The sequence below is a fragment of the Pseudorca crassidens genome, chromosome 2, assembly GCF_039906515.1.
Source record: "Pseudorca crassidens isolate mPseCra1 chromosome 2, mPseCra1.hap1, whole genome shotgun sequence".
Taxonomy (NCBI): domain Eukaryota; kingdom Metazoa; phylum Chordata; class Mammalia; order Artiodactyla; family Delphinidae; genus Pseudorca; species Pseudorca crassidens.
This window is the reverse complement of record NC_090297.1, coordinates 4,284,201-4,297,433: the sequence shown is the minus strand read 5'-3', so window position 1 is coordinate 4,297,433 and position 13,233 is coordinate 4,284,201. Positions and strand designations below refer to the sequence as shown.

Sequence of the window (13,233 nt, the reverse complement as noted above, 5' to 3'; positions counted from 1 at the left end):
CATCTCCAGTGTGCAGCTTTTCCCTCCTCTGCTCCCCCCTCCTGGCCAGGATGGGCAGGGCCAGGGTGGCATCTCTGGGTACTGCCCCCCAGCTCTGCGGTCCCCCACCTCTGTCCTCCAGGCATGATGTCTCAGGGCCAGAGGCCCGTCACGCCCATCCCTGACGTCCAGTCCTCCAAAGGGGGAGCCCTGGCCGCCAGCGCGAAGAAAAAGCACGGCAGCACCCCGCCAGGTAGGGGCCAACCCAGCCCAGCCCCCAGACCACCTGTACCCCGGATGGCTGCTCCTGGAGAGGAAGGGGGACCCCCAAACCCATTTTGTCAGGTTCCCCCGCCTGTGGACTGTAGCCGGGCGGGCAGTGGGCTGTTACATTGTCTCATCACCGTGCTCCTCTGTTGCAACCCCTGGAGGGGACTGGGAAGGGCCGCTGTCTGGAATCTGTCCTGGTGGCTGTCCCCCAACTCTGCACTCTGTCTGCCCCCAGGTGACAGCAAGGACGTGGAGGACAGCAGTGTGATCCACTATGATGATGCGGCCATCTCCAAGCTACTGGACCGCAACCAGGACGCCACGGACGACACGGAGCTGCAGAACATGAACGAATACCTGAGCTCCTTCAAGGTGGCGCAGTACGTCGTGCGCGAGGAGGACGGCGTGGTAAGCCCCGCCCCTCGGCCCCGCCCCTCCTCGGCCCCGCCCCCATAGATCACGCCCCTCCTTTCAGCGGCTCCACCCATTTGCGGCCGCGCCGCGCCCCTACCGCAGCTTCTCCATGTACGCTCGGAAACCGATTATCCTGAAGGCCGGCTCCCTGGTGTCTCCTGAGTGGACCCTCCACCCTCCACGCGGACCCTGGGTGCTAATTATTCTTCCACGTGTCAGTTTTCCTTTTGAAACTGGGGGCTTCCTGAGGACAAGGGTGGGGCTTATTCTGTTCTATACCCCAGTGCCTGGCACAAGGCTAGGGAGTACTTGGGAAGTGAATGAATGAATGAATTACCGCGGCAGGAGCAGGAAGAGGAAGAACACATGGGGCTGGGGGTGATCAGGGAAGGCTTCCTGGAGTAGGCAGGCTTTCCAGTTCCTCCTTGAGCCCCTAGAGGGTGAGATGTGGTAGAGGCAGCGAGGCCTCCTAGGGGCGGAGATGCGCGCTGGCCCCGCCCTCACGGAGCCCACGGCACCTGCGTCCCCAGGAGGAGGTGGAGCGGGAGATCATCAAGCAGGAGGAGAACGTGGACCCCGACTACTGGGAGAAGCTGCTCCGGCACCACTACGAGCAGCAGCAGGAGGACCTGGCCCGCAACCTGGGCAAAGGCAAGCGCGTCCGCAAGCAGGTCAACTACAACGACGCCTCCCAGGAGGACCAGGGTGCGTGCCCGGTGGGCGGGGTCATGCCGGAGGGGAGGGCATCCCTGTGGCGGGAAAGCCCTGGCGGTGGGGGCTAGGGGCTGTGTGGAGTGGCCTGAGTCGGGAGACGGTGGGGAGAGCTTCTCGGAGAAAGGGGGCTCCGGGGCAGGTGTGGGGTGTGGGGTGTTTGGGGGAACAAGATGGGTAGTGGTTCAGTGACCTCGCGGCTAGTGGTGTGACTTTAGGCAAGTCTCAGTTCCTCCGTCTGTAAAATGGGGACGACGGGGATATGAGGCCTTAGGATGTAGTGCAGGGTTGCAGGGATGCTGCGGGAGCTCACAGGAAGTATGCGAGGGCTGTTTTCGTTGTCACTGTTCTCGGGCTGGGGTGTAGGGGTTTGGTGTGGCCCTGGGTGTGGGGGGCTCGGGTGGGCTTCTGCTGGCACGGCTCACCCTGCACCCCTCTGCCTGATCCCCCCCAGAGTGGCAGGACGAGCTCTCAGACAACCAGTCCGAATACTCCATTGGATCCGAGGATGAGGACGAGGACTTTGAAGAAAGGCCGGAAGGGCAGAGTGAGTCTCAGCGCTGGGCTGGGGCCCGGGCGGCATGTCGGGGAGCTGGTGGTCAGCGTGGGGCGCCCCAGGGGCATCAGGACAAGCGTCCGTCCTCCGGAGTGGGTCCTCAGGGGCCTGCTGTCCTGGGGCGAGCTGCTGGGTGGGCTGGGTCAGGACCCCGGGCCCGGCTGAGGGGTCATGGCGGGCTGCTCCCCCAGGTGGACGGCGACAATCCAGGAGGCAGCTGAAGAGCGACAGGGACAAGCCCCTGCCCCCGCTTCTCGCCCGGGTTGGCGGCAACATTGAGGTGGGGCCTGCGTGCACCCCTCACTCGCCCAGCTCCCCTTCCCTGGATTCCTCTCATCCCCTTTCAGAGCAAAGAGCTCCCCGCTGCTGCCACTCCCGGGGCGCGGAGGAGGGGCGGGAGGGCTGGGGGGTCCCACTGGGTCAGTGCCAAGTAGAGGTGGGCCTGGGCCGTGCCCCTCTGGGTCCTGACCCCGCCGGAGGCCCCTGCTCCTCCGTGCTTCTCCCTTCCCTGTGCTTTTCTCCCTCGTCTCTGAATTCCCCGCTCCCTCACCCTGATCTCCACCGGCCCAGGTGCTGGGCTTCAACGCCCGACAGCGGAAGGCCTTTTTGAACGCCATCATGCGCTGGGGCATGCCCCCCCAGGACGCCTTCAACTCCCACTGGCTGGTGCGGGACCTTCGCGGGAAGAGTGAGAAGGAGTTTAGGTAAAGGGGCTGAGGTGGTGGCCCAGGGTGCGGCTGCCCGCCCTGGAGTGGCAGGCTCCGGCTAGGTGAGCCAGCACGATGGGTGGCGTTTCCGCCAGGTTAAGGGTATCTGGAGAGCTCACTGCTATCTGATGTTGGCGTGCCTGGGGTCCAGGCCTGGGCAGGGCTTATTTGCAGAGAACACTGACCAGTTCTCTCTGCCAGAGCAGCTGGTGTTAACGGCAGCGCGAAGGATCTGGGTTGTCCGGGGCGAGGGCTGTCCCAGGAGGGTCCCCTGCCCGGGGGCCCTCTTCTGTCCTTCCCTGGGGCCTGACCCAGCCAGGCCTGGTTGGGAGGCAGGCGACGGGTGATGATTCCAGCCAGGAGGTCCCCCGGGGGTCCTGCCAGCCCTCTCAGAGGGTCCTGCCGGCCCCCCACTCCCTGAGCCCCAGTCCCCCCCACCCCAGAGCCTATGTGTCCCTCTTCATGCGGCACCTGTGTGAGCCGGGGGCTGACGGCGCGGAGACCTTCGCAGACGGTGTGCCCCGCGAGGGCCTCTCCAGGCAGCACGTGCTCACGCGCATCGGGGTCATGTCACTAGTTAGGAAGAAGGTGGGTGAGTAGCCTTTGCTGGGCTTTTCCTGGTGGCCGACCACGGCCCAGGTGTGCCCCTGGGGGGTCAGCGGGCAGAGGGCAAGTGCCTGGCTGTCCAGGGTCTGAGTCAGGCTAGAGGCATGGACCCACGATGCCTCTCTGGGTGGGGACTGGAGGCCGGGTTGGCAGGTGGGGACGGGCTGGGGGTAGGGGCTGGCAGGGGGTTTTGCAGTCAGAAGGGCATGTGGCTTGGCCAGCCTCGGGTGGAGGCGGCACCTCTGCCTCACCCCAAGCCTGGCACGCCCCCAGTCCCATGGGCCACCCTGAGGCCCTCGGTTCTGAGCTGCGACCACCTCCCTTGCTTCCCTCCCCCCTGCCCCAGGTTCAGGAGTTTGAGCACGTCAATGGGAAGTACAGCACCCCGGATTTGCTCCCTGAGGGGCCCGAGGGCAAGAAGCCAGGCGAGGTCATCTCCTCGGATCCCAACACACCAGTGCCCGCCAGCCCTGCCCACCTTCTGCCTGCCCCGCTGGGCCTGCCAGGTCTGGGCTCTGTCGAGCAGGGGAGGGCGCCTGGGTCACGGGAGGTGGCGAGACCGCACGTCCTCCCCACATCCCACAAGGGCTGGCCTCCCTCCCCGCCCAAAGCTTCTGGTTGCAGAAGTGTCACTCCCCTGAGAGATTTTCCTTTTAATGACAGCTTTGAGATGTAGTTCACACACCACCGTGTTCCATCTTTATTTAAAACTGTATTATCCGGTAGTTTCTGGTACATTCATAGGATTGTGCAACCATTGCCTCTAATTCCAGAATGTTTTCATCATCCCAAAGAGAAACACATACTCATCAGCAGTGACTCCACATTCCTTCTCCTCGTATCTTCCTCGGCAACCACTAATCTACTTTCCGTCTCTACGGGTTTGCTTGTTCTGGACATTTCACGTAAATGAGATTATACACTGTGTGGCCTTTTGTGCCCGGCTTCTTTCACTAGCGTAATATTTTCCAAGTTCATCCATGTTGTCGGGTATCAGCACTTCATTCCTTTCTGTGGCCGAATACTGTTCCATTGTTTGGAATCCACCACATTTTGTGTATCCACTCATCAGCGGATGGATTTTGGGTTGTTTCTACCTTTTGGCTATTGTGGATAATATTGTGAGTAACATTGCTTTGAACTTTTGTGTTCAACTGAAAACAAGTGTCTTCATTCCTCTTGGGTGTATAGCTAGCAATGGAATCACCGGGTCACGTGGTATAGCATTTTGAGGAACTGCCAAGCTTTTTCACAGCAATCACACCATTTTTCATTCCCACCAGCCACGTGTGAGGTTCCAGTTTCTCTACATCCTCACCAGCACTTATCTGATTTTTTGCTTACAGCCATCCTAGTGGGTGTGAAGGGGCGTTTCGTTGTGGGATTTTTTTTTTAATATAAATTATTTATTTATTTATTTATTTTTGGCTGCTTTGGGTCTTCGTTGCTGCGCGCGGGCTTTCTCTGGTTGTGAAGAGAGGGGGCTGCTGTTTGTTGCGGTGCGCGGGCTTCCCATTGCGGTGGCTTCTCTTGTTGCAGAGCACGGGCTCTAGATGCACGGGCTTCAGTAGTTGTGGCACGTGGGCTCAGTAGTTGTGGTGCACGGGCTTAGTGGCTCTGCGGCATGTGGGATCTTCCCGGACCAGGGCTCAAACCCGTGTCCCCTGCATTGGCAAGAGGATTCTTAACCACTGCGCCACCAGGGAAGCCACCAGGGAAGCCCCTCGTTGTGGTTTTGATTTGCATTTCTCTTTTGATTTGCATCTTTGATGGCTGAAGATGTTGAGAATCTTTTCATGTGCTTCTGGGCCATTTGTGCATCTTCTTTGGAGAAATGTCATTTCAGATCCTTTGTCCTTCTTTAATGGGTCATTTGCCTTTTTGGTGATTCGTGTGTTTATCTGGGCAAAGCATCTTCTTCCCTCAGTCAGACCCCTCAGGCCGGGGGCGTCCTGCCTATCCCAGGTGACAGGTGAGGCCCCGAGAGGCTCAGTGCCTCTGAGGACATCCTGCTTCTGGGCACAAGTGCCCTCTAGTTTACTAGACATGCCTAGTTTACTTCCTGGCCCAGTGTGCCTGTGGGCAAGTCCCTTACCCTGCGAGGTAGTGACCACCTCCCAGGGCTACTCAGAGCACGTGGGTCACTGGCCCTTTGCAGGATCAAGAACTGACTCAGCGTGGGGGAGGCACGTGGCCAGTCAAGCAGCCTGAAGGCCGGGACCACACCCAGCCGTCCTGGCTCCTAGGCTGGGCCGCCACCTACCTCGCTTCCCGGCTTCCAGATGGGAGGCACCCACCCCCCCCCCCCCCCCCCCGCATGTAGCTCCGTCCTGTCGGCCCCTGGCTTTGGCCTCACTGGGCCCAGGGTCCTCCAAGGCTCCTCACGTTGCAGGCCTGGCCTGGGTGCTCTCGCTGACCTGGTTCACCTGTCCTTCTGCAGGTGCCGGGCCCAGGATCCTCTCTGATGCCCCATTTTCTGCCCTTCTCCCCCTCCCTGCCCCAGCTCACCTGTCTCACCCCGTCTCCCTTGATCTTTCAGACAAAATGGAAGCCCAGCTGGGCTACTTGGAAGAGAAGGAGCTGGGGGCGCAGAAGCCAAAGAAGCCCCCAGAAATCCAGGTACGGAAGATGCAGGTGTCTGGGCCCCTGTGGGATGGGGGTGGCTCTGGGGACCTTTTCAGGCCTTGCCCAGGCAGCTGTCACTCGGGCCTCCTGGTTCCAAGTTCGAGCCTCTGTGTCTGGGGAGCGGGTTGGGAGCACGCAGTGGGAGCCGGGAGAGTGCATTCCGAGCCCAGCACGCCTTCCCTGCCTCCACTCCTGTTGAGGCTCCAGGCCCCGCAGCTCCCGAGTCTGTCCTCCCTAGGCCCTGCCAACTGCCCTGGACAGAGCGGAGGGTGAGGACAAGCACGAGAGCTCGGATGGCAAGGAGAGGGCCCGAGAGGATCGACCGGAGGAGATGGAGAAGGCCCAGCCCTCCCCAGAGCAGCTGCTGAAAGGTGCGGGCTTCCACCCCGGTGCAGTGTCAGGCCTGGGCCAGAGAAGGGCAGCCAGGCCGCGCTCTACCCCGTCTCTCCCTGGCTGGGTGGCGGACTGTGCATCGCTCTGTCCTAGCACCATGGGTCCCAGGGTGAGGGGAGAGCCAGGGGCTCAGTTCTCGACACGTGGGCTTTAACTTTTCCTGTTGTACAGTTTGGGGGTTATTCGGCTACATCTTTTTTTTTTTTTTATTTAATTTTGGCTGCGTTGAGTCTTTGTTGCTGCGCGCGGGCTTTCTCTAGTTGCGACGAGTGGGGGCTGCTCTTCGTTGCAGTGCGTGGGCTTCTCATTGCGGTGGCTTCTCTTGTTGTGGAGCATGGCCTCTAGGGTGCGCGGGCTCAGTAGTTGTGGCTCGCAGGCTCTAGAGCGCAGGCTCAGTAGTTGTGGCGCACGGGCTTAGTTGCTCCATGGCATGTGGGATCTTCCCGGACCAGGGCTCGAACCCATGTCCCCTGCATTGGCAGGCGGATTCTTAACCACTGCGCCACCAGGGAAACCCGGGCTACATCTTTTTATTAGTTATTTCTGAATCAGTGGCCTCGTGGTCTGAACACACGAGTCTGTATAATATTGTTTTTATATGATACTGTTGAAACCTGCTTTCTGGTTTAATGTGGTCAGATCTTGTAAATGCTTATGTGTGCTTGAAAAGAATGTTTGTGCTTTCATTGCTGGGTGTAAGGTTCTAAATATATGCATTAGATCATTATGTTGTTCAGATTTTTTTATATCCTTACTTATTTTTGGTTTGCTTTGATCAGTCACGTCTGAGAGACTTGTGTTAAAATCTCTCACTGTGAGTGTGGGTTATTCTTTGTTCTCGTAAGGCCAGATTTTGTTTCGTATAGTTTGGGATTGGGTTGTTAGGTGCATATTGGTTCAGATTTTTTATAATTTTCTGGTGAAGTGTTTCTGTTTATTATGTAATAACCTTCTTATCCCTCCTGATCCTTTTTGCTTTAAGGTTCATTTAGGCTGATTTGGATTGAGCTTATTTTTGTTTAGTATACACTTGGTGTATTATTATTTTTTTCTTTCTTTTTTGCCATGCTGTGCAGCATGTGGGATCTTAGTTCCCTGACCAGGGATTGAACCTGGGCCCCCTGCAGTGGAAGCGCAGAGTCCTAACCCCTGAACCACCAGGGAATTCCCATACTTGGTGTATTTTTTCCTATCCTTTTACTTATAAGTATAAATAAAAACTTTATTGTGATATAATTCACATTCCACACAGTTCACCCACTTAAAGTATATCATTCAGTAGTTTTTATATATTCACAGTGTTGTAGAGTCATCAGCACAATTAATTGTAGAACATTTTCATCATTCCAGAAAGAAACCCTATGCCCGTTAGCCCATTTTCTCCTCCCCACGGCCTGTGGCAATCACTAATTTACTTTCTGTCTCTTTGGATTTGCCTGCTCTGGACATTTCATATAAATGGAATCATAAAATATATGCCTTTTTATGTGTGACTTCTTTCACTAAGCACAGTGTTTTCAAGGTTCATCAGTTTTGTACCATGTATTGGAACTTTGTTCCTTTTTGCTGAATAACATTCTACACTGTGGATAGACCATATTTTATTTTCCCATTCATTAGCTGATGGACTAACCCAACATCAGTTGGGTTATTTTGCCTTTTGGCTATTATGAATAATGCTGCTCTGAACATTTGTATATAGGTATTTGTGTGGACATAGATTTCAGTTCTCTTGGGTATATACAAAGGAGTGGAATTGTTGGATTGTATGGTAACTCTAATATTTTGAGGAACTGCCAGATTGTTTGCTACAGTGGCTGCACCACTTTACATTCCCACCAGCAGTGTACAGTTTTCCAATTTCTCCACATCCTGGCCAACACTTGTTATTATCTCACTTTTTGATTATAGCCATCCCAGTGGGTGAAGAGTCATAGCTCAAGTGGTTTTGATTTGTATTTCCCTTCTGTGTAAAGATGTTGAGTATCTTTTCAAGTGTTATTGGCCATTTGTACATTTTTGCTGGAGAAATGTGTTTTCAGATCCTTTTGTCCTTTTTTTTTTTTTTTTTGCGGTACGCGGGCCTCTCCCTGTTGTGGAGCACATGCTCTGGACGCGCAGGTTCAGTGGCCATGGCTCATGGGCCTAGCCGCTCTGCGGCATGTGGGATCCTCCCGGACCGGGGCACGAACCCGCGTCCCCTGCATTTGCAGGTGGACTCCCAACCACTGCGCCACCAGGGAAGCCCCCTTTTGTCCATTTTTTAATTGGGTTATTTGTCTTTTATTATTGAGTTATGAGTTCTTTATAACACATGTTCCACATCAGATATGGTGATTTGCAAGTATTTTGTTCCATTTCTTAATTTTTAATCTATCTGTATAATTAAGTTTTAGGTATATCTTTTGTAAACAGTATATGGTGGGATTTGTTGTTTTAAATCTAATCATAGAATCTCTACCTTTTAGCTGGCAAATTTAATCTCGTTACATTTATTGTAATAGCTAGGTATTTGGATGAATTTCTACTATTATTTTGTGCTTTATATCACCCTTGCCTTTTCTTCTTTTTTTCTCCTGACATCTCTTGGATTGATCACATTTTCTATTTTCCCCTTTTCCCGTCAACTTATTTGGAAGGTTTACAGTCAATTCTATCTTGTACTCTTAAATTTTTAACATGTCACCTCCTGAATGCTATAAGGACTGTAGGCAACTTTAGCTCTGACGCACTCCCTTTTCATCTTCCATGTGCTGTTGCTTCTTTCTAAAAGTTTTGTGTTTGCTTGTTTGTTCGTTGTTGCTTTGTTCAGTGTCCTCCTTCCCAAAATACACCTTTCAGTGGTGCTTTCAGCAAATTTCTGTGGATGGCAAATTCTCTCATTATGTGTCATTTTTCCTTTACACCTTATTGTATTTTTCTTGAATAATAGCAGAATTCGAGGTGGGATAGGGGTTTTCCCTCAGCACTTGAAGATGTTATTTCTTTTGTATTCTGGCTTCTATTGTGCTGAGAAGGCTGCTCTCAGGGTAATTGCTGCTCCTTTGTAGGAAACCTGCCTTCTCTATCTTTCCTAACACAGAAAGACCATTTGTAAGATACTCCGTCTTTGGTCATGTGCAATTTCACAACAATGGAATTTTTATTTATCCTGCTTATGACTGACTGTGATTCTTTTTTTTTTTTTTTTTTACTGACTGTGATTCTTAAAGCTGAGTGTTGTGTCTTCTGTCGGTTATCAGCAGATTCTCAGTCACTCCTTCGCTGAACGTTATCTTTCCTCCCATTATGTTTATTTTCTCCTGGCATTGCTCTTACTCATCAATTCATCCATTCACCCAACCAATACATACTGAAGGCCTGCTGTGTGTTGGGGGCTGGCCTAGGCTCTGGGGGCACAGACAGTGAACCAAAGCCAGAGCCTTCACATGGAATTTGTATTCTACTGGGGGACCCAGGTGATCAGCAATAAGCACAAGTAGGTCTTGTTCAATAACAGACTCCAAATGCAATGAAGAAAAGAAAGCAGGGACAAGGTTTGTGAAAGAGGGAGGCGGACGTGTCTTTCACATCTTTTACTTTTTTGTTTCCTGTTTCTCTGCAAGGCTTTTTGAGTCATCCTCAGATCTAGCTTCAGTTCCTACTTTCTTTTGTACAGCTCTTCATTTGTATTTTCTATGGTTGCAAAACAAATGATTACCAATTTAGCAGCATGAAGCAACACCCGTGTATTGGCTCACAGTTGCCTGGGTCAGAAGTGTGGGGTGGTGTGGCGGGGTTCCCTGCCAAGGGGCTTGCAAGACTGAGGTCAAGGCATTGGCTGAGCCGAGTTCTCATCTGAAGGCTTGGGGGAAAATCTGCTTCCAAGCTCATTCTTGCTGTTGGCCGACTTCAGCTCCTTGGGGTTGGAGGACTGAGGCCTCCTTTGCTGGCTCTCATCTGGGGGGCCATTCTTAGCACCTAGAAGCTGCCCACGTTGCTTGCCACGGGGCTCACTCCATCTTCAAGCCAGCAACGGTGCACCAGTCCCCCTCAGGCTTCAGATCTCTGACATCCTTTTCTGTGACCATTCAGAGAAAACTCTGCTTTTAAAGGGCTGGTGTGATGAGGTCAGGCCCACCTGGATAATCTCCCTCTTTGAAGATCACCTGTGCCTCATCGCATGACCTTCTCGGGGGAGTAGAATCCCTCACATTCACAGTCCTGACGACTATGTACAAGGCTTGTTCTCCAGGGCCAGGAAGTCATGAGGACGTCTTAGAAATCTGCAAGGAGATGTCTGAAATGTTAGCGATTATGTGTTTCATTTCTAGAAGTTTTATCTGGCTTTTTCTACTTCCTTTTTTTTTTTTGATTTGTCTTTTCTTATGGATTCTCTTCCTTTTTTATCTGTCTGGCTGTGGGTATCGTTTTCTGAGTTTCATTTGGGTGCATCTTCATCAGAGATTGGTTTATCCATGAGAACCCATGTCATTCCTGGGTAGCCGGAAATGTCTCCCCTTCTATTTCCATGAAGCCCAGGGCCTAGTAGTCTCGCTAGTGAGTTGGCTGGTCTGGGCCCAGTGTTTATGGCACAGTTCAGATTCCACAGCCTGCATGCCTTGGTGTTGGGTTTGGACCCTCACTGGGGGCTTTCTGCCCCCTAGATTCCATGTGGGAGCCAGGCTTCCTCAGCTTGGCCGTGAGCTGGCGGATGGGACTTTCCCTCTTTTGCAGAGAGCACAGCAGCTGGAGGGTGTTGGTTCACTGGTTTAATTCCGGTTCTCTGCATCTCTGGGGCTTGCGGCCTCTTCCTTCCTGTCTGGCGTTGAGACCCAGCTGGGGCCCCCCAGGCCTCTTCCTGGTGTCCAGTCACCCTCTGCCCAGGCCCCCAGCATATGCTTCTCGCGCTTTGAGTTTCCATTCACTTATGGCACCTGGCAATTTCCTCTTCTTCTTGTGAGCGCACCCGTGTGTTTTTATCATGTGATAGATATTACCTGACATTTCTGGGTGTCTGTGAGAGGGGTTTTGTGTTAACGAAGGCCTGGCGTGTTGCCAGGACTTTGAGTCCTCTGGTTGTCATTGTGGTAGGGAGGGTTCGGAGACTGTGCCTTGAGAAGTTTGGGGGGAGGGTGCTGCTGGGATGGGCGGGTGGGGTGAGGTCCCGCCCCCACCCTGCCTCCCAGAGAGCCCTCCCTGGTGGCACCTGCTGGACTTCTGAGTAAGATGATGGAGAGGATTCCGTGCATGGCTGAAGCAGTGTTGGGAAGCCACCAGCCCGGAGTCTCCTCTGCCCTTCCGGACCCCTACCCACCCTGTGAACACACTTTGTCTTGCAGAAGAAGTGCTTGCTGAGAAGGAGAAGATTCTGGACAAGTTGGAGCTGAGCTTGACTCACAGCAGAGGCGATGGCAGTGATTTCAGGCCAGGTTTGGGGCTCTTGCATGTGCTCTGTCCTGTGTCCCTTGGTCCCCTTGGCCCCAGACCCTGATCAGAGCTGCTGGGTGGGAGCCTGGACTCACCAGCCCCTCAGGGGACAGACCCTCCACCTCCTCTCTCCTGACCCCTCCTGTGGCCCCGGCCACTGCCAGGAGGAAGGAGAGCTGATCATAGAGTTTGGCCTAGAGCATTTGGGGTTCAGCTGGCAGCCTGTATCCTTCTAAGTGCTGGAATGTTCTGGAACAGTCGTCCCCAGATCAGAGCCCCAAGGCGGCACTGCCCTCCTTCAACATAAGCTGCATTTTCACAGTCCCCTGCATTCCCCCCGTCCCCAGGTGGTCCTGACTTGGTGGAGGGACACTCAGGCTTGGAGCAGCCCTCCCTGCTCAGGATGGAGAGAGGGGGCTGCTGGCTTGTCTGTTTCAAATCCCTTTGGGCAGTGAGCCCCTTGCGGGTGGGGAGATGTGATTCCCGCTTGCCTTTGGGTCCCCAGTGCTTGGGGGAAAGCAGCCCCTGGGCACTGCCTTTGGGATGGATAGATGAAGGTGGGTCTGTCCTCCCACAGATGACACCAAAGCCGAGGAGAAGGAGCCCATTGAAACACAGCAAAATGGTGACAAAGAGGAAGATGAGGAGGGGAAGAGGGAGGACAAGATCGGGAAGTTCAAGTTCATGTTCAACATTGCAGACGGGGGCTTCACAGGTACTGGGGTGGGGCCGTGGGCAGAGAGCTGTGCCTGTTTGTGTCGCAGGCTTCCTGATGGTGGGTTCCAGGAGTCTGGGCAGATGGCTATATTATACTAACGTGTGAATGGTTGACAAAAGTCCGCAGTATAACCTTTCCTAGTAACACTGGAACACTGAACCTCTCGGGGTGGGGAGATGGTAGAGGCTTTCCTAGGCCCACCTCTGTGGGGGCTGGGGGGCACCTCATTCTGCTTCCCTTGGCTGGCTTCCCAGAGCTACACACACTGTGGCAGAACGAGGAACGTGCTGCTGTGTCCTCGGGGAAAATCTACGACATCTGGCACCGGCGCCATGACTACTGGCTGCTGGCGGGCATCGTGACGTATCCTTGGCCAAGCCGGGCTGGGCAAGACTGTGGTCTGTTCATCTGTGGACCTCAGCGAGGCGTGTGGGGCTTGTGGGGTGAGGAGTCAGGGGCTGGTGCTCCTAACCAGGTGCCAGGGACCCTTTCCTGGTGACGATGACAGTGACCGTGATCGTAACGGTAGCTTGTCCCTTTATACTCAATACTCCATCCTCACAGCAGCCTTCCCAAAGGGTCACTACTACGATCCCCGTTACACAGAGGAGGAAACGGGTGCTCAGAGAGGCCAAGTGACTTGCTCAGGGACACACAGCCCTTCCATCTGACTCCACAACCAATGCTCCTAATTCCTACCTGATACAGACCTCACCTCCTCCCACTGATGACACCTGAAGGGTGCTTCACCATTTAGGAAGGCTTTCATTCATTCATTCATTCTTCAGTTCCATCTTTACTGATCACGTGTCATGTGCCAGGCACGGAGGATGCAGCCATGAACA

The 13,233-nt window shown here is 54.0% G+C and overlaps 1 protein-coding gene across 4 annotated transcripts in view; it reads left to right on the top strand.

Moving 5' to 3' along the window:
• CHD5 (chromodomain helicase DNA binding protein 5) overlaps positions 1 to 13,233 on the top strand; it is a 65,871-nt gene that overhangs the window by 44,726 nt on the left and 7,912 nt on the right. For all 4 annotated transcript variants that reach the window (XR_010938890.1, XM_067718119.1, XM_067718106.1 and 1 more), the window contains 13 exons: positions 122 to 232; positions 485 to 657; positions 1,194 to 1,368; positions 1,829 to 1,921; positions 2,122 to 2,210; positions 2,501 to 2,634; positions 3,081 to 3,225; positions 3,590 to 3,749; positions 5,783 to 5,862; positions 6,107 to 6,239; positions 11,583 to 11,672; positions 12,248 to 12,385; positions 12,643 to 12,751. Coding sequence is in view for 3 of the 4 variants with exons in the window: in XM_067718119.1 (XP_067574220.1) it covers positions 122 to 232; positions 485 to 657; positions 1,194 to 1,368; positions 1,829 to 1,921; positions 2,122 to 2,210; positions 2,501 to 2,634; positions 3,081 to 3,225; positions 3,590 to 3,749; positions 5,783 to 5,862; positions 6,107 to 6,239; positions 11,583 to 11,672; positions 12,248 to 12,385; positions 12,643 to 12,751 (1,630 nt within the window). In the remaining variant the exon portion in view is untranslated. The remainder of the gene's footprint in view (positions 1 to 121; positions 233 to 484; positions 658 to 1,193; positions 1,369 to 1,828; positions 1,922 to 2,121; positions 2,211 to 2,500; positions 2,635 to 3,080; positions 3,226 to 3,589; positions 3,750 to 5,782; positions 5,863 to 6,106; positions 6,240 to 11,582; positions 11,673 to 12,247; positions 12,386 to 12,642; positions 12,752 to 13,233) is intronic.